Here is a 21209-nt window from a genome sequence, read left to right on the forward strand (position 1 = left end):
TTCAAAATCTGCACCCTGGTCCACAAAATTATCAACGGCGCAGCCCCAGGATACATGACAGACCTCATAGATCTACCAATTAGAAACATAATCAGATCATCACGAACATAGCTCAATCTCCACTACCCAAATTGCACAGGACTCAAGTACAAATCAACCTATGCATCCAGCTTCTCCTATATAAGCACACAATTATGGAACGCACTACCAAAAGCTGTGAAAACAATCTATGACCATCTAAACTTCAGGAAATCACTAAAAACCAACCTGTTCAAAAAGGCATACACTACCGACCCAACAGAAATACCTACACTCTGCAACACAGCAAAACCAAAGCTCGTAATGGACACTACATAACCTCTCCTCGATCCCCATTGTGTCTGAAACGCATGAACCTTACTCAACCATAACATCACCTTGTACTTGTTTCTCTACTGGACTTGGTGAACACTACTACGGTACTATGTAAGTCACATTGAGCCTGCAAATAGGTGGGAAAATGTGGGATACAAATGCAATAAATAAACATCCTTAGATCTAATCAAGGATGTCTAATAGACAGGAGTGGAAGTGAGCCTATCTAGTCCATTGTAAGCAAGGAAGCCAATTTGTTAATCTCTGTTTCCACTCCTGTGCAGCCATCATCCAGTACACTCAAAACAAAGCAAGCAAACCTATGAGCTGTAGCAATGAGGTTTAATAGACAGGAGTGGAAATGAGCCTATTTAGTCCACTGTAAACAAGGAAGCCAATTTGGTTAATCTCTGTTTCCACTCCCCTGCGCTGTCGTCATTGCATTACATTCAAAACAAAGCAAGCAACCCTATGAGCTGCTGCAAGGAAGTTTAATAGACAGGAGTGGAAGTGAGCCTATCTAGTCCACTGTAACAAAGGAAGCCAATGTGCTTAATCTCTGTTTCCACTCCTGTGCAGCCATCATCCAGTACACTCAAAACAAAGCAAGCAAACCTATGAGCTGTAGCAATGAGGTTTAATAGACAGGAGTGGAAATGAGCCTATTTAGTCCACTGTAAACAAGGAAGCCAATTTGGTTAATCTCTGTTTCCACTCCCCTGCACTGTCGTCATTGCATTACATTCAAAACAAAGCAAGCAAACCTATGAGCTGCTGCAAGGAAGTTTAATAGACAGGAGTGGAAGTGAGCCTAACTGGTCCACTGTAAGCAAGGAAGCCAATTTTGTTAATCTTTGTTTCCACTCCCCCGCGCAGCCATCATCTCTATGTACTTAAGGCATGGTATGGTTACATTTTCAATGTAATACTAGGGCCCAGCTAAGGAATAGGTTATTTTGATTTAGTCTTCACTGGACCAAACTTGCTTTCCATGTGTCATCAGCATCCAACTGGATAGACAGTTCTTAAAAGGTGAAGGAAAAAGGATATTTCTTTACATTTATATCCCACATTATCTCAAGCAAACTTGGGTTCAATGTGGCTTACATGTGAAAATACAGTGAGACAGAATAATAGAATTCAGTTACATCATGGGAGCAAGTACATGGATAACTCTGAAACATTTAACAAAGATGAGATTACCATATATACCCAGCTGGGCATTTAAAAGTCTGTCCTTTAATGATGCTGCATGTTCAGAAATCATAGCCATAAGTATAGACAGTTATTCAAATATTATCACATGCACACACCGGAACAGGCATCCATACACACATTGCAAAAGTAAACAACTTCTACAGAGCAGATCCAAAATTTAATTTTTATTTTCTTATTTCCATCTTCCAAAATACCAGACAGCAGATGAACAGATCTGTAGGACCCAAAGCAGACCAAAACAAAGTCAGCAACAACACAGTTTATACCTAATTGTTCAACCACCCTTTGGATTCACCTTTGGGCTTAAAAAGCAAAACTATGTGCATGTAAGGACTGGATAAATGAATTAAAATAAAGTTTACAGAAACAAATGTCCTTAATATGAAATACTTGGTAGCAATAATGAAACAGTGATTGAATATTCACATAGCAGACACCCTGAGCCAACAGATGTATTTTCCATTGGACATAATTAACTTTGTATGAACTTGGTTGCTAATAATGTGCTGAACTGGACAATGTTGGCACATTTAGACTGACTCTGGACAGTCATGAAGGAAGCCCCTACCTCAGTATTCAATATATATCTGTGAAATAGTAATAAAAAAAAAAGCAAGTGCGTTTTTATAATAACCACTGCATTCCACAAAACAAAATGGAGCAAGTTCCCACATGCTATCTTTTTCTTCTGATGTAGGCACAGGAAAAAAAAAAGATGTTAAATGCTCCTAGGTTTCAACCTAATTAATGTTTTTCTTGTACTTAATCTTACTGTGCTGTAATGAGACTAGGAGGGGGAGGAGTAAGAAGGAAAGTATCTGCCTTTGGGTGCATGGGGTCTTTGGTTGCCCACACCCCTGCCAAGACTCATGGAGTGATGGGGTATCCTGCAAAAACAGTGAACTCTGCCGGAGAGGACAGAGGATGCGATCAGAAGGGCTTTGGGGAAGGGAGAGAGAAAAAATAACCCCCTCGTGAGTGGGAGAAACCTGTTCAGGCCCAGAGATGGGTGAGCGAAACTGTACCTAGGACTAGGGGGCATGCGATGAAACTACAGTGTAGTGAGTTTAAAACAAATCGGAGAAAATTTTTCTTCACCCAACGCGTAATTAAACTCTGGAATTCGTTGCCGGAGAAAGTGGTGAAGGCGGTTAGCTTAGCACAGTTTAAAAAGGGGTTGGACGGTTTCCTAAAGGACAAGTCCATAAACCACTACTAAATGGACTTGGGAAAAATCCAGAATTCCAGGAATAACATGTATAGAATGTTTGTACGTTTGGGAAGCTTGCCAGGTGCCCTTGGCCTGGATTGGCCGCTGTCGTGGATAGGATGCTGGGCTCGATGGACCCTTGGTCTTTTCCCAGTGTGGCATTACTTATGTACTTATGTCCTCTACTTGGCTCACTTTTATTACATAGAGCAGTGATTTAACCTATTGTGATGTCATAGTGGCTCATTCCACCAATAAGAGCCAACCTCATTAGTGATGTCACAATGGCTTGATTGTATAGAATGTTTGTACGTTTGGGAAGCTCATCAGGTGCCCTTGGCCTGGATTGGCCGCTGTCGTGGACAGGATGCTGGGCTCGATGGACCCTTGGTCTTTTCCCAGTGTGGCATTACTTATGTACTTATGTCCTCTCCTTGGCTCACTTTTATTACATAGAGCAGTGATTTAACCTATTGTGATGTCATAGTGGCTCATTCCACCAATAAGAGCCAACCTCATTAGTGATGTCACAATGGCTTGATTGTATAGAATGTTTGTACGTTTGGGAAGCTCGCCAGGTGCCCTTGGCCTGGATTGGCCGCTGTTGTGGACAGGATGCTGGGCTCGATGGACCCTTGGTCTTTTCCCAGTGTAGCATTACTTATGTACTTATGTCCTGGGCTCACTTTTATTACATAGAGCAGTGATTTAACCTATTGTGATGTCATAGTGGCTCATTCCACCAATAAGAGCCAACCTCATTAGTGATGTCACAATGGCTTGATTGTATAGAATGTTTGTACGTTTGGGAAGCTCGCCAGGTGCCCTTGGCCTGGATTGGCCGCTGTCGTGGACAGGATGCTGGGCTCGATGGACCCTTGGTCTTTTCCCAGTATGGCATTACTTATGTACTGTTAAGCACCTTATTCTGATAACAAGATGTCTGTGCTAGTGGCCCTTTACTAGGTGAAAACATCTCTGCACGTATACAGGGAGTCCCTAGAACCAGCCCCTCCAAATGACACAATGAGATGAAACCAATACGTCCTATACTGCAGAAGTCGGCATGTTTGAAAATATAAGTGGGATGAAATAAAAATGCCACCAAGCTCATAGGCGCGCGAGGAACGGGAACGAAACAGCGACCAACCTAATTGGCTTGTCAACTGTTTGACGTCATCTCGGGGCGTGCCCCCGTCTGCAAGGGGGGCGGGGCGGCTGTGTTCCGCCTGTAGTAGTTGCAGTGAGTCCTCCGTTCCGTAGGGGGGAGCTGCTTTGTTCTGCGTTGCTGGGAGTTAATGGCACGGCGGACGACTGTATATGTGTGGTGTGAAGCGGCGGGATCGCTAGGGGGCAGTGCAGGAGGCCGCTCGACCGTGGTCGCCGAGTTATGTGTTCCATATTGGAGTACAGGGGCCTGCGCTCCGGAGGCCACTGCGGCTATTGCAGCCTCTCGTGGGGTAAAAGCACGCACGGTAAGTGAAGGAGCCGCCGCTGCCCTTTCCCTTCTCTCGGTCCTCCTCAGCAGAAAGGGCCGACGTACCTCAGTAAAGATGGCGGCGCCGGCTTCCCTTTTTTCGTGGTGACGTCAGTGCGTGTGCGCGCTTGCGCAGTTGACAGGTGAGGCCGTTCGGGGATGATGGCGGCGCCGGCTTCCCTTTTTTCCTGGTGACGTCAGTGCGTGTGCGCGATTGCGCAGTTGACAGGTGAGGCCGTTCGGGGATGATGGCGGCGCCGGCTTCCCTTTTTTCCTGGTGACGTCAGTGCGTGTGCGCGATTGCGCAGTTGACAGGTGAGGCCGTTCGGGGATGATGGCGGCGCCGGCTTCCCTTTTTTCCTGGTGACGTCAGTGCGTGTGCGCGCTTGCGCAGTTGACAGGTGAGGCCGTTCGGGGATGATGGCGGCGCCGGCTTCCCTTTTTTCCTGGTGACGTCTGTGCGTGTGCGCGATTGCGCAGTTGACAGGTGAGGCCGTTCGGGGATGATGGCGGCGCCGGCTTCCTCGTTTTCCTGGTGACGTCGGTGCGTGTGCGCGCTTGCGCAGTTGACAGGTGAGGTCGTTCGGGGAAGATGGCGACGCTGGCTTCCTCGTTTTCCTGGTGACGTCTGTGCGCTTGCGCAGTTGACAGGTGAGGTCGTTCGGGGATGATGGCGGCGCCGGCTTCCTCTTTTTCCTGGTGACGTCAGTGCGTGTGCGCGATTGCGCAGTTGACAGGTGAGGTCGTTCGGGGAAGATGGCGACGCTGGCTTCCTCGTTTTCCTGGTGACGTCTGTGCGCTTGCGCAGTTGACAGGTGAGGTCTTCGGGGAAGATGGCGGCGCCGGCTTCCCTTTTTTCCTGGTGACGTCAGTGCGTGTGCGCGCTTGCGCAGTTGACAGGTGAGGTCGTTCGGGGAAGATGGCGGCAGCCGGCAGCGGATCCCTCAGTATAGTAGAATATTGCGGCAGCGGGAGCGGCTATACGTGCGGATACTGCAAGAGCAGCGCCGGCAACTTGTCTCACGGTGAGAGGAGAAGACGGTGCCCTGACTGAGAGGAGGGGGATGGGGAGGATCCAAGCCAAATGCAAAGCGGAGATAAGGAGGGCAAAAAAGGACTTTGAGAAGAAATTAGCGTTGGAAGCAAAAATACATAGTAAAATTTTTTTTAGATACATTAAAAGCAGGAAACCGGCCAAAGAGTCGGTTGGGCCGCTGGACGAAAATGGTGTTAAAGGGGCGATCAAGGAGGACAAAGCCGTAGCGGAGAAATTAAATGAATTCTTTGCTTCGGTCTTCACCGAGGAGGATTTGGGGGGGACACCGGTGCCGGAAAGAATATTTGAAGCGGGGGAGTCGGAGAAACTAAACAAATTCTCTGTAACCTTGGAGGATGTAATGGGTCAGTTCAGCAAGCTGAAGAGTAGTAAATCACCGGGACCTGATGGTATTCATCCCAGAGTATTAATAGAACTAAAAAATGAACTTGCGGAGCTACTGTTAGAAATATGCAATCTGTCCCTAAAATCGAGTGTAGTACCGGAAGACTGGAGGGTAGCCAATGTTACTCCGATTTTTAAGAAGGGTTCCAGAGGAGATCCGGGAAATTATAGACCGGTGAGTCTGACGTCGGTGCCGGGCAAGATGGTGGAGGCTATTATTAAGAATAAAATTGCAGAGCATATACAAAAACATGGACTGATGAGACAAAGTCAGCACGGATTTAGTGAAGGGAAGTCTTGCCTCACCAATCTAATGCATTTTTTTGAGGGGGTAAGCAAACATGTGGACAATGGGGAGCCGGTTGATATTGTATATCTGGATTTTCAGAAGGCGTTTGACAAAGTGCCGCACGAAAGACTCCTGAAGAAATTGCAGAGTCATGGAATCGGAGGTAGGGTATTATTATGGATTAAGAACTGGTTGAAAGATAGGAAGCAGAGAGTAGGATTGCGTGGACAGTATTCTCAGTGGAGGAGGGTAGTTAGTGGGGTCCCGCAGGGGTCTGTGCTGGGTCCGTTGCTTTTTAATGTATTTATAAATGACCTAGAGATGGGAATAACTAGTGAGGTAATTAAATTCGCCGATGACACAAAATTATTCAGGGTCGTCAAGTCGCAGGAGGAATGTGAACGATTACAGGAGGACCTTGCGAGACTGGGAGATTGGGCGTGCAAGTGGCAGATGAAGTTCAATGTTGACAAGTGCAAAGTGATGCATGTGGGTAAGAGGAACCCGAATTATAGCTACGTCTTGCAAGGTTCCGCATTAGGAGTTACGGATCAAGAAAGGGATCTGGGTGTCGTCGTCGATGATACGCTGAAACCTTCTGCTCAGTGTGCTGCTGCGGCTAGGAAAGCGAATAGAATGTTGGGTGTTATTAGGAAGGGTATGGAGTCCAGGTGTGCGGATGTTATAATGCCGTTGTATCGCTCCATGGTGCGACCGCACCTGGAGTATTGTGTTCAGTACTGGTCTCCGTATCTCAAAAAAGATATAGTAGAATTGGAAAAGGTACAGCGAAGGGCGACGAAAATGATAGTGGGGATGGGACGACTTTCCTATGAAGAGAGGCTGAGAAGGCTAGGGCTTTTCAGCTTGGAGAAGAGACAGCTGAGGGGAGATATGATAGAAGTGTATAAAATAATGAGTGGAATGGATCGGGTGGATGTGAAGCGACTGTTCACGCTATCCAAAAATACTAGGACTAGAGGGCATGAGTTGAAGCTACAGTGTGGTAAATTTAAAACGAATCGGAGAAAATTTTTCTTCACCCAACGTGTAATTAGACTCTGGAATTCGTTGCCGGAGAACGTGGTACGGGCGGTTAGCTTGACGGAGTTTAAAAAGGGGTTAGATAGATTCCTAAAGGACAAGTCCATAGACCGCTATTAAATGGACTTGGAAAAATTCCGCATTTTTAGGTATAACTTGTCTGGAATGTTTTTACGTTTGGGGAGCGTGCCAGGTGCCCTTGACCTGGATTGGCCACTGTCGGTGACAGGATGCTGGGCTAGATGGACCTTTGGTCTTTCCCAGTATGGCACTACTTATGTACTTATGTAGATTGTAAGCTCTTTCAGCAGGGACTGGCTTCTGTGTGTGGTGTACAGCGCTGCGTATGCCTTGTAGCGCTATAGAAAGTAGATAGATAGGGGAGAGGAGAGGGAACGTGTTTATGGGGTGGGAGGGAGAGGTGATAGGAGAACATCATTTTAGGATGAGCTGGAGACATTGGGGGTATTTGAGCAGGGACTGTCTTTCTTGTGTATGGTGTACAGCGCTGCGTATGCCTTGTAGCGCTATAGAAATGATAAGTAGTAGTAGGATGGGAGAAGAGGATCAGGTTTGGGCAGTGGCGTAGCCAGACCTGACTTTTTGGGTGGGCCCAGAGCTAACATGGGTGGGCACTATGTATATAGGTATGAGTAGTGTTGCTTTTTTCTTGGGATACTACAAAATAATGCCTTGGAATGCTGCCCAGCAGCTGCCCTGCATCAATAGAAACCACATAAACCAATATTTGTAAATATAGTTACATTATGCCATATCAAACTTGACCAGACATAAGTCTACTATAATGGCAAACATCTCAACGCACACAACAGGACATCCTGAATTATAATTACAGCAATGACATATAACAATGTAGTCTGGTAGCACCTCAATAATAGCAGTAAAATCCCATCACTGCCAGGTACTGTGTGAAGTCACACTAAATCCTGCAAAGAGGCTTCTTAGAGCCTTTATTGCAAAACCATAACACCAGTTCCGATAATGGTACCTTTAAAAAGGCAGCAGTGAATATACACAACAGCAATACACATCCCATTGGAAAAGCCAGACAAGTCAGATTCATAGATCCCCATATAAACCACATGCCAGCAGAAACTCTCACCTGCTTGTGGTCACATGCAGACCACAGACCAACCCTCATCAATTACAGAATAAAGCACCAAAAATTAGAAATTTATTGATTTATTTTCTAAATTTTTATGCCACATTATCTCTGCAATTCTACACACATTAATTTTAAAACATATTACAAAAACATAAAGACCTTCCCTACCCCATCCATCCCAGCAGCCTAGCATCAGCTTTTCCCTTCAATACTCTCTATCCATCCCCGTAGCTCTGCATCAGCCCTTCCTTTCTCTACCTTACCCCCCCCCCCCCATCCATCCCTGTAGCCCAGTATCAATCCTTCCCTACCATCCATCCCATAGCTAAACATCAGCTCTATCCTTCCACCCCACTCCTCCCTGTAGCCTAGTATCAGCCCTGTCCTACTCCCTACCCACCCCCTATGGAGTTAAATAAAAAAAGACTTTTTTTTTCATGCCAACCTCTGCACGCACCGGTCCACCCAGAGAAAACCGCTGGTGCCTACCCTTTTTTTTTTTGTTATTTTAAACTAGGCACTGCAGAGACCATCCCCACCCAAAAACCCACCAAAATGAGAGAAAGACAGCTTTTTTAAAAATTGTTAGCTTGGCACTATTAAAATTTATTGTTGGGGATGGGTTCCTCATTGCCCTAGGCACTGGCAGTGAAACATCTACCCCCACCCCCCCCATTCAGAAGCCCACTACCAGACCACAAAAGAGTAATCAAAATGCTGGCTGGTCATGGTGGTTTGGCTCTTCACGGCAGGGCAAAAAAAGGTATATTTTAATTTTTATTTATTTATTTATTGCCCTTGTATCCCACATTTTCCCACCTATTTGCAGGCTTAATGTGGCTTACAAAGATTTGTTATGGCATCACCATTACAGGGTAAAAGATACAATTGGTGTTTAAAGAGATCAAGGATGACGGAGAAGAACTAAGCAAGCAGTTATAGAAAGACGTCATTCAGAGTCAGGGTGGAGTGGTGAAGTGAGTGTTATAGTTAAGCTACGGGTTCTCATTAAATATATACATTTTTTACCCTAGGCAGTGAAGTGATTACCCCACCCAGAAATTCCACAATAATAAATTTTAATTATAGTGCCCAGGCCCCAGCTAGCTTAATTAAAAAAAAAAAATTACAGGATGATGATAAAATTATGATGTTGAAAAAAAAAAAACATTTACTACTACTACTAAACATTTCTAAAGCGCTACTAGGGTTACGCAGCGCTGTACAATTTAACATAGAGGGACGGTCCCTGCACAAGGAGCTTACAATCTAAGAGACAAGTGAACGGACAGTCCGATAGGGGCGGTCAAATTGGGGCAGTCTGGATTTAGTGAATGGTAAGAGTTAGGTGCCGAACGCAGCATTGAAGAGGTGGGTTTTAAGCAAAGACTTGAAGATGGGCAGGGAGGGGGCTTGGCGTAAGGGCTCAGGAAGCATAGGGTGAGGCGAGGCAGAATGAGCGGAGCCTGGAGTTGGCGGTGTTGGAGAAGGGTACAGAGAGGAGGGATTTGTCCTGTGAATGGAGGTTACGGGCGGGAACATAGGGGGAGATGAGGGAGGAGAGGTAGTGAGGGGCTGCAGACTGAATGCATTTGTAGGTAAGAAGGAGAAGCTTGAATTGAATGCGGTATCTGATTGGAAGCCAGTGAAGTGACCTGAGGAGAGGGATGATATGAGTAAATCGGTTTTGGCAGAATATGAGACGTGCCGCAGAGTTCTGAACAGATTGAAGGGGGGATAGATGGCTAAGTGGGAGACCGGTGAGGAGTAAGTTGCAGTAGTCAAGGCGAGAGGTAATGAGAGCATGGACGAGAGTTCGGGTGGTGTGTTCAGAGAGGAAAGGGTGAATTTTGCTGATGTTAAAGAGGAAGAAGCGGCAGGTCTTGGCTATCTGCTGGATATGCGCAGAGAAGGAGAGGGAGGAGTCAAAGATGACTCCGAGGTTGCGGGCAGATGAGACGGGGAGGATGAGGGTGTTATCAACTGAGATAGAAAGTGGAGGAAGAGGAGACATGGGTTTTGGTGGAAAGAAGATGAGCTCGGTCTTGGACATGTTCAGTTTCAGGTGGCGGTTGGACATCCAGGCAGCAATGTCGGATAGGCAGGCTGATACCGTTGCCTGGGTCTCTGCGGTGATGTCTGGTGTGGACAGATATAGCTGGGTATCATCAGCATAGAGATGATACTGAAAACCATGAGATGATTACAGGGCACCCAGGGAAGAGGTGTAGATTGAGAAGAGAAGGGGTCCAAGGACCGATCCCTGGGGAACACCAACAGTTTTATTACCTGCTGGGCTGGCAGGAACTCAATTCTCGATGATCTAGGACTTGAAGAACCTTTCCCGGCCAATTCCCACGTTTCCGCAGGGCCAGGCTGAGGCTCGCCTCGCACTAGTTCAACTTCAATACTCAACCCGCCGGCATACTATTTTTTTTAGCCTGCCCTCATGTGAGCGGAGCGAGAGCGAGGCTGAGCACATCGCCGCGCACAGTAGCCACGTCATCGGTACTGCTACCGCGTATGGATGGAGGGAAGGGAACAAGTCAACAACTACGACGCGCTGGGCGGCCGCGATGGGACCTGCTGGAAGTGCATTTTTCAGCAGTGCCGAGCCGAAGGTAGGCGGGCTGATGAGCCGTGGAGAGATCAGCTGAGCCGGCCCTGAGCGGGTGCGCGCGATGTGGTTCGCAGTGTGTGTGTGCTTGGGTGGGCGGGCCTGAGCCGAAATCGGGCTGGAGCCTGGAGAGTTCAGCTCAGCTGAGCCAGAGCGAGCGGGTGCCGTTTCTTCGTTTCTGCCGTGGCCGCTAGGCTGGCTGGGCTGCTGCACAGTGTGTGTGCGCTTGGGTGGGCGGGCCTGAGCTGAAATTGGGTGGGCCTGGGTCCACCCGTAGATACGCCCCTGGGTTTGGGAACTACTGTCTTAGACTAATAAAGTTATCTAAATGTGTAAAGGGTGTCCCTCACCTCCTCTTTATTTTTGTGGAATTTGTTAGGGTAGGAGGTTGGGCAGTGGCTCCTTTGCCCCCAAGGTGTTAAGGGGCAGTCTGTTTCAGGTGCAGGAAGACCCAGTGACTCTAGTCTCACCCCTGGGAGTGCATCCTCTAGCAGTAGCTCACAGGGATGTTCAGGCCAGATCCTTGCTGGTAGTGTTGGGAGGCAGGCTGTGCCTCTTCCACCATGAGTGGGCCCTTATTACCTCAGACCAGTGGAGTCTAGAGGTAGGAAGCCAGGGTTATGCCTTGGAGTTTGCAAGACTTCTTCCTGATGCCTTCATGGTTGGCCCTTGCGGATCCCCCTCCCAAAAAAGGAAGATGGTCCAGGCACCACAGAGCTGGTTTTCTCCTGGAGAAGGGGCTGAGCTGGTACTCTTATTTACTTTGTGGTCCCAAAGAAGGCCGGGGCCTTATTCTGGCCAATTCTAGACTTCAAGGGGAGTTAACGTGGCCCTATGAGTCCCTAACTTTTGCATGGAAAGCCTGCAGTCTAACACCGTGATGGTGAGGCTAGGTGAATTTCTCACTTTCTTTGATCTCGTGGAGGCATGCCTGCATGTTCACATTCTGGAATCACACTGCTTGTTGGGTAGCCACTTTCAATTCAAGAGCAATGCCCTTTGGGCTAGCTACAGCACCTCGGACCTTCTCCAAGGGCTTGTTAGTAGGAGCAGCCTTTCTTCATAGACGACAGGTTCAGGTCCACCCCTTCCTGGACAACTGGGCTGTCCATGGAGACGAACACGTCAGTCATAGCACTGCTGGAAAGTCTCAGATGGGTGACTGATTATGCCAGGAGGCAGTTTGAACCCTTCCCCAAGTATGTTTATTAAAATACTTTATGGAGCGTTTTACAGTAAAATTAAGAACAACAAAATAAGGAAAGGAACATCAGGTATAGAAGTGTAAAGGTAAGATGAAGGCAAGAAACAGGGTAAAATAAAATCAACTTGTAAAATAATCATAACATTATATTTCACAGGTTACAGGAGCATCTTCAGTTCACAACTTATGTACCGCTAATGGACCACCAAATGCACAATGAAAAAAATGGGTTTTTAATAAAGGCTTAAATTTAACAAAAGACAACTCAGAATGAACCTTAGATGGCAGGTCATTCCAAAGTTTTGGGGCAATAAACAAGAAGGCAGATTGCCAGGTTGTTTGATAATGAGCCTGATAGGGGGAGGCAAAATGAGACGATTAGAGTCTATATAGAGGCTGTATAGAGAGAGGTGTGACCAGCAGGAGGTGTTGATGCCCCTGTATAAGTCGTTAACAACATAGTAACATAGTAGATGACGGCAGAAAAAGACCTGCATGGTCCATCCAGTCGGCCCAACAAGATAAATTCATATGAGTATACTTTACCTTGATTTGTATCTGTCTTTTACAGGGCACAGACCGTATAAGTCTGCCCAGCAGGATTCCCCGCCTCCCAACCACCAGTCCCGCCTCCCATCACCGGCTCTGGCACAGACCTTATAAGTCTGCCCAGCACTATCCTCGCCTCCCAACCACCAACCCCTCTTCCCTCCACCTGCTCCGCCCCCAATTTCGGCTAAGCTTCTGAGGATCCATTCCTTCTGCACAGGATTCCTTTATGTATATCCCACGCATGTTTGAATTCCGTTACCGTTTTCCTCTCCACCACCTCCCGTGGGAGGGCATTCCAAGCATCCACCACCCTCTCTGTGAAAAAATACTTCCTGACATCTTTCCTGAGTCTGCCCCCCTTCAATCTCATTTCATGTCCTCTCGTTCTACCGCCTACCCATCTCCGGAAAAGATTTGTTTGCGGATTAATACCTTTCAAATATTTGAACGTCTGTATCATATCACCCCTGTTTCTCCTTTCCTCCAGGGTATACATGTTCAGGTCAGCGTCTCTCTTCATACGTCTTGGAACGCAAATGCCATACCATTCTCGTAGCTTTTCTTTGCACCGTTTCTATTTTTTAACATCCTTCGCAAGGTACGGCCTCCAAAACTGAACACAATACTCCAGGTGGGGCCTCACCAACGACTTATACAGGGGCATCAACACTTCCTTTCTTCTGCTGATCACACCTCTCTCTATACAGCCTAGCAACCTTCTTGCTACGGCCACCGCCTTATCACAGTGTTTCGTCGTCTTCAGATCCTCGGATACTATCACCCCAAGATCCCTCTCCCCCTCAGTACCTGACTCTCACCGCCTAACACATAAGTCTCTTGTGGGTTTCTACTCCCTAAGTGCATCACTTTGCATTTCTTCGCATTGAATTTTAATTGCCAAACCTTAGACCATTCTTCTAGCTTCCTCAGATCCTTTTCCATGCTTTCCACTCCCTCCCGGGTGTCCACTCTGTTACAAATCTTAGTATCCGCAAATAGGCAAACTTTACCTTCTAACCCTTCGGCAATGTCACTCACAAATATATTGAACAGAATCGGCCCCAGCACCGATCCCTGAGGCACTCCACTACTCACCTTTCCCTCCTCTGAGCGAACTCCATTTACCACCAACCTCTGTCGTCTGTCCGTCAACCAGTTCCTAATCCAGTTCACCACTTCGGGACCTATCTTCAGCCCATCGAGTTTATTTAAGAGCCTCCCGTGGGGAACTGTGTCAAAAGCTTTGCTAAAATCTAAGTAGATTACGTCTATAGCATGCCGATGATTCAATTCTCCAGTTACCCAATCAAAGAATTCAATGAGATTCGTTTGGCACGATTTTCCTTTGGTGAAACCATGTTGTCTCGGATCTTGCAACTTATTGGCTTCCAGGAAATTCACTATCCTTTCCTTCAGCATGGCTTCCATTACTTTTCCAATAACCGAAGTGAGGCTTACCGGCCTGTAGTTTCCAGCTTCTTCCCTATCACCACTTTTGTGAAGAGGGACCACCTCCGCCGTTCTCCAATCCCTCGGAACCTCTCCCGTCTCCAAGGATTTATTAAACAAATCTTTAAGAGGACCCACCAGAACCTCTCTGAGCTCCCTCAATATCCTGGGGTGGATAACACAATAACTTTGTGTCATCAGCAAATTTAATTACCTCACTAGTTACTCCCATCTCTAGATCATTTATAAATATGTTAAAAAACAATGGTCCCAGCACAGAGCCCTGGGGAACCCCACTAACTACCCTTCTCCATTGAGAATACTGACCATTTAACCCTACTCTCTGTTTTCTATCTTTTACCAGTTTTTAATCCACAATAGGACACTACCTCCTATCCCATGACTCTCCAATTTCCTCTTAGATTGCCTATGGTTTAAATCCTATTTTATGTTTGTTTTGTTTTGTGTTTTCTGGCTACAGTTCATGGTTCAGCTGTGGATGGTTTAGAAACCCTTTTTTGTTTGAGCCAAACAGTCCATCCTACAACTTTCAGGCTTCCACTTCATTTTGATGCTATGAGCCTTCATTAACAATTGCCCAGGGATTTCCCCGTAATTTTATATCTCTAAGTCCTCCTTCCAGTATACTAGTATGGTCAAACAGTGATAGTCCACAGCTTCTTCTGGAACCCGTGCAGTTATGGGCTATGAATCCAGCCACCAGCTCTCCCTTAAGCCATTCCTGTAAAGTCCTCTCCTGCTGCAGGGGTTGTGAGCTCATCCTCTGCAGCAGTGCCAGCTCCAGGCAAAGTGGGGAACAAATGGCTGGCTAGTGAGTAGGCTGGTTTTGAGGGTCTGTTATAGGAGTGGCTGTGGAGGAGGAGGAGCTTTCAAAGTCTTTAAATATCCTCTCAGGAACGAGAACATTTCAGAGCAAGAGAGGAGTGGCCTAGTGGTTAGGGTGGTGGACTTTGGTCCTGGGGAACTGAGGAACTGAGTTCAATTCCCACTTCAGGCACAGGCAGCTCCTTGTGACTCTGGGCAAGTCACTTAACCCTCCATTGCCCCATGTAAACCGCATTGAGCCTGCCATGAGTGGGAAAGCGCGGGGTACAAATGTAACAACAACAAAAAATCTTGTAATGACTTTATGGTAAACACCAATAAAAGGATATGAGAGCACATTGTGGTAATGCTATGGTTTGTCTGTTTTCTTAATTGTTGCCTTTGCAATATATGAGAGTTTCTCTGGCTAGCTTCTGGGGTCCTGAGGTTTTATGAGACAATCATCATTTTCAGCAATGCTGGCCTTGTGCTTTGGTTGTTTAGTGAATGCTATTCTCAAAGGGTTCAGAGGAGTTGGGTATGACTGGGTGGGTACACCTGTCTTGGATGTAGCCTATGAACAGCTGAATGAGCTCTTTCTGCTTCTTACAGGAATGTGGGCACATGCCATGACTGCTCAGGACTACCAGGACCTCATAGACCGTGGATGGCGAAGGTGAGTGCAGTACAAGAGATGCAAGGGACCTTCCTCATTACATAAGAATAGCCATACTGGGTCAGACCAATGGTCCATCTAGCCCAGTATCCTGCTTCCAGCAATGACCAATCCAGGTCACAAGTACCTGGCAGAAACCCAATTAGTAGCAACGTTCCATGCTACCAATCCCAGGGCAAGCAGTGGCTTCCCCCATGTCAATCTCAATAACAGACTATGGACTTTTCCTCCAGAAACTTGTCTAACCTTTTTTAAACCCAGACACACTAACCACTGTTACTACATCCTCTGGCAACGAGTTCCAGAGCTTAACTATTCTTTGAGTGAAAAAATATTTCCTCCTATTTGTTTTAAAAGTATTTCCATGTAATTTCATTGAGCGTCCCCTGGTCTTTGCACTTTTTGAAAGAGTAAAAAAATCGATTCACTTCTACTCATTTTACTCCACTAAGGATTTTGTAGACCTCAATCATGTCCCCCCTCAGCTGTGTCTTTTCCAAGCTAAAGAGCCGTTATTTCTTTAACCTTTCCTCAGATGGGAGGAGTTCCATCCCCTTTATCATTTTTCTCTCTTTTCTTTGAACCTTTTCTAATTCTGCTATCCTTTTTTGAGATACGGCAACCAGAATTGAGCAGAAAACAGAAACACAAGGAGCCTTCAAGATTGGCGGTGTCTGCCCAAATTTTAATGGACAGACCCGACACGGTCCGTGTTTTGGCAAAACTGCCTGCGTCAGGGTCTTGAAACAGTGCACAGTATCCACAAAATGCGTAGAATTGCAAAGAGAGACTGCTTAATCTGAAGACGCTAAAAGATGCCAGTAATTACCATTATTTAGACTTTACTCTGCCGGTTCCTGGTCGAGTATCAGCGCGGTTTTGTTGGATATTTACAATCTAGCTGTATTAGTGGTAATTATTGGCATCTTTTAGCATCATTAGATTGAGCAGTGCCTCTTTGCAATTTAATGCATTTTGTGGACATTGTGCACGGTTTCAAGACCCCTGACACAGGCAGTTTTGCTGAAACACGGTCCATGTCAGGTCTGTCCAATAAAATTAGAGCTGACACCCCCAATCTTGAAAGCTGCTTGTGCTTTGGTTTTCTCTCTGGTATGACCAGAATTGGATACAATACTCAAGGTAAGATCGCACCATAGTGCACCATAGTGCAATACACAGGCATTATAATATGTTTGGTCTTATTTTGCATCCCTTTCCTAATAATTCACAGCATGCTGTTTGCTTATTTGGGAACTGCCGTACACTGGGCAGAAGATCTCAGCGTATTGTCTACAATGACACCTAGATCTTTTTCTTGAGTGTTGACTCCTAAGGTGGACCCTAGCGTCAGGTAACTATGATTTGGATCCCCTGGTGAGCAGGTCCTGTCTACAGGATTACATCTTACTTCACCAGAGTGATGCTTTCCTTCTAGGAAACCTCTCTCCTCCAAGGCAGCACAGGGGCTACTAGACTGGAAGTGGAACTTCTCTACAACGTCCCTGTAGGCCTCCTCTATGTGCCTTTGTGTCTCCCTCAGCTCCTCCAAGTCTGCTACTCTAGCCCCAAGAGAACAGATTTGTTCTCTGAGAGCTATGAACTCTTTGCATCGAGCACGCACATATAACCTCTTGCCAACTGGGAAATAATCATACACGTGACAGTGCAAAAAACTGGATAACACCCCTCTTGCTGTCTGCATCATAGTATTATTGTGTTTTTTAAAATTTCTTAAAGTACTAGGGATATTAGATTAATATAAAGAACCTTAAGATTGTAGGGTATATTGTGTGATTTATTTAGTGTTTTCTTTTTAGAAAGTAATTAAATGTAATTGAAACTCTGATGAACACTCCTGACTTGTTATCCGAATTAGAATAATTGACTATTAGTTAATACTATAAATGAAGAGATGTTAGAGGTGGGTGGGAGTTGGGGAGGGTGGGTGTGTGTGTATAAAGACTGAACTAGATTCTGCTGTTCCTCTAGAGGCTATCTGTTAATTCTGTATCCTGTGGTTCAAGTTTTTAAAAACTATGTGGAAAAAGGTAGGGAGACTAGTTAATAAGGTTTGCTTTTTTAAATTCTAACTGTCTTTTATCAGTAAACCTACCTTAATTCTTTTAAACCTAACCTTTAAATCACCAAAGCAGAGAGTAGTAAAAAAGTTAACTTACCCAGAGAAATTTTATTCATTCATTCATTCATTCATGACATTTATACCCCACATTAGCTTGAAATAGACTCAAGTTCAATGTGGCTCACAAACAAACAATAAGTGAATAAAACATAATAATGTACAGAATATAACACAAATTGCAATAACTTCAAGAAGCAAATTAATACATGTGCAGTAAATAACCAGGGATTTAGACTATCTAAAGGACAAATAAATAATTAAGGATGGGTAGGAGAGAGCATAATTAGGACTAGATGAAAAAAAGGACGAAACGAGATTAAGAAAAGGATGTGGGTAAAGTTCAAATAGAATTCTTTGTATTCAGAAAGGCTAGACTTGAAGAAATGACATTTATATCCCACATTAGCCCAAGTACAACTCAGGTTCAATGTGGCTTACGTAACAATAAGAAAAGCATGAACATGTTCAAAATATTTTAATGGAAAGTCAAATACATCATATAATGTTAGACTAGTAAAACTTGAGTTAGGAACAGATGTTATTAAATACCCACATGTCCTTGTAATACTTTTTTTTAAGTGCTTACGATGAAAATGTTTTTAATTCTCTTTTGATTTTTAGGAGTGGAAAGTATGTCTACAAACCATTGATGAATCAGACATGTTGTCCTCAGTATACAGTTAGGTGAGGCCTGGCATTACTGTGTTATTTTTCTGCTTGTAAAATGTGTACAGGATGGATCATGCTATAAGCTGATGTTATCTATTATCACACTCACACTCACTCTCTCTCACTCACTCAAACCAAAGAACAGCAGCAATGCAAGTTTCTTATCATGTTGTCTGAGAGCAACATGCACAAAGTCCACGAGGCTAGTCATTGTCTGCACCTGGGATTGCACTCCCATTTCTGTCGGTTCCTAGTCAGGAAGCAGGAAGATGTCAGAGCTTCTGGGGCTCCCTTCCTCAGCTAAAGAGCTTGGGACCTGATTCTCTTAAGGAATGGACCCAGATCACATCAGTCCAGAGAGGAGGTCTCTCTGTGATACGACAGAATTGTGGACCAAGGTTTCCCACTGCAACCTGTTAAGTTGGCTTCACTATGATTGTCTGAGTATCTTCACCAGATTAGGCTTCGGCCAAGGTGGTGATGGTGGAGGAGGAAACATTGGAGAGGTTTTTACGTTGGAGAGCAGTGGTTCCAGGCTAGAAGGTCCTACTGTTCAGGCCTCAGATCGTGCCTTTGTGCCAGAGAATCTGGTCGGAACACGCACACCCTATAGTTTTGGCCAGGCAGGCCTTCTAAAAGGATTGGCGTTGTGTTCGCTAAAAGATCAGGTTGCAGCTTTGACCTGCTTCAGGGGTCGACTACAGAAGGACGTCTCTTGAGGGGCTCACCCGGATATTGTTCGATTCTCGGGGGAGCAGGCTACTTGCGGTCTCCCTTTCGTAAGCCATGTCTAGAGTGGAACCTTAATTTAGTCCTTTAGGATCTTCAGAAACCTCCTTTTCAGCCACTCCAGAAGGCCGCCTTGAAAGATCTTATGCTAAAGACAGCATTCTTGGTGGCTGTTGTGTTGGCACATATGGTTTCGGAGCTTCACTTGTCGGGATTCCTTTCTCCATTTTTCGGAGGCGGGGGTCTTCCTATGTATGGTTCATTTCTTTATTCCAAAAGTGGTATCAGCATTTCATCTCAACCAATCTGTGAAGTTTCTGTCCTTTTGCAGAGAGGACGAGGAGGCTCAGTATTCTTCCTTGAAGTGTAGAGTCCTCAGATATCTGAAAGACACGATTAAGTTTCACAAATCGACAATGCTTTTTAGTAATCAAAGGCTTGGCCTTATGGTCTCTGCCTCCAAGCCCACAATTGCTAGATGGCTGAAGGAGACTCGCATCAGCTTATGTGCCTGTGGGCTTATTCTACGAGGCTTAAAGTGACATTTATTTATTTTCAGTGGTTGATGTACTGCAAATGATCTGTTTAAGCAACACTACAGTTTACAATATTAAAAAAAAACAGTCAGGAGTGGATACAAGAGGGAGAGGAGACGAGGTCAAGGTGGTGAGCCAGAAGACTATTTGCAACACTTGATGTACCACAAATGATCCATCCTGAGCGGAAACTACCTTATTGTCTCCAGCGGATATTTGCAAGGCAGCAGTGTGTTTGACGCTGCATATCTTTCCCCCTCACTACATGGTGGATGTTGTGTTGTTCTCGGAAGCCATTTTTGGGGCTTTGTGTCTGTCTACCAGCAAGTGGAGATAGAGATAAACTGAAGGCAGTGATACAAAACGGCTAGCTCCTCCTTCATTCGGTATATTTCTATCTCCAGCAGGTGGTAGACGGCTTTTCAGCAGCTCCTGGATTCTTCTGTTAGGGCATCTCCTGGGTCCTTCCGGCCAGTTGAGTTTAGGGGTGTTTGGTTAGTGGAGCCGGCTTTGGGGGCATACTCAGTGTCCTGGGTCCCTGCCTCACCTCGTGGTCCCCTGCCTCCCAGGGTTTGTTGTGCTGGTTTGTGAGCTGTAGCTTTCCTCACCATTAAAAAAAACCCAACCCAAAATAGGAGAGCTACTTTGCTTTAAACCTCTGCACAATTAAAAAAAAGAAAGAAAGAGGACTACAGAGAGGAATCCAGCAGTGTGGTGGTCTCTGTTCTTCCCAGTGCTGCTGCCTTCGGCCTGTGTGCTGCTTCTCTGGGTGAGTGCCTTGCCTGTTGTTTTTGGCGCAAGGGTGGTGCAGTGCACGTTTGGGTTAAAAGATGTTCCCACTGTGGCAAGAGGCGTTCTGCAGCAGGGATTTGTGTGGCTGGGTGCTCGGAGGCCTTGGTGGGGAATGGCGACTCTCTCGCTCTCACTCTCTCTCTTTCCCGAACAGTCTGTTTCCTGTGCTGACACGGCAGGGTTGCGCGCCATTTTGCAGGTGCCCTATGACACGGTTCCTGCCTCTAAGTTGGTGGCGGCTTCTGATTCTTCAGGCCTCTAGCGGTTCTGAGTGCGTCTACGAGGGGGCCCTGTTCTTTGGGTGCTTCTACGGGGTTTGTTGCAGTCTGTTGGCCTGGGGGATTTTTTTCTCCTCACATTTTGATGCGCCAGGCTTACTTACTCAAGAGAGCCATGTCTCAGCACCTTTTCTCTGGTGTTCCTCCCCAGGGGGTTTCTTCGCCAGATGTGGGCTTGGTTGTCCAATCTTCCTTGGAGGATCCAGCTCTCAAAAGGAGTGTCTGAGGTGGGGTCGTTGTTGTCTCCCTTCTCTGTCTATGCTCTCTGGGAAGTCCTTGCGCCCGTCCCTCGTAGACAAGCTGGAGGACATCGAGGTAGTCCAGGAGGAGTCTGGTGAGCCTTCTGCGGTGCGCCTGTTTCATAGAGATTAGTTGCCTTTGCTCATCTCTAGTCCCTTAGAGGCCTTGAATATTGCTGACCTGGAGGCGCAAGCTGCAGCCATGGTCAACCCCAAAATGGCCAATACGAGAAAGATGCCTAAGTCCTTTCTTGTACATGAGGCCATTCAAGAGCTTATTTCGGCCCAGTGGGCCGATCCTGAGGGGGGTTTGAAGGTGGCCAAGGCGATGTCTCATCCTG

The 21209-nt window shown here is 46.0% G+C and overlaps 1 protein-coding gene across 5 annotated transcripts in view; it reads left to right on the forward strand.

Annotated features, from left to right (window-relative positions):
• Window positions 1-4132: 4132 nt before the first annotated feature.
• The window catches only part of ATE1 (arginyltransferase 1), a 173522-nt gene continuing 156445 nt past the window's right edge, over window positions 4133-21209 (forward strand). For 4 of the 5 annotated variants that reach the window (XM_030202594.1, XM_030202596.1, XM_030202598.1 and 1 more), the window contains exons 1-3: window positions 5163-5284; window positions 15419-15482; window positions 18247-18309. In XM_030202594.1, the coding sequence (XP_030058454.1) occupies window positions 5179-5284; window positions 15419-15482; window positions 18247-18309 (233 nt within the window). In that variant the 5' untranslated portion in view covers window positions 5163-5178. Of the gene's footprint in view, window positions 4258-5162; window positions 5285-15418; window positions 15483-18246; window positions 18310-21209 lie in introns of those variants that run through there. The other variant, XM_030202595.1, reaches the window with a different exon arrangement.

The sequence above is a fragment of the Microcaecilia unicolor genome, chromosome 5 (assembly GCF_901765095.1).
Source record: "Microcaecilia unicolor chromosome 5, aMicUni1.1, whole genome shotgun sequence".
Lineage (NCBI taxonomy): Eukaryota > Metazoa > Chordata > Amphibia > Gymnophiona > Siphonopidae > Microcaecilia > Microcaecilia unicolor.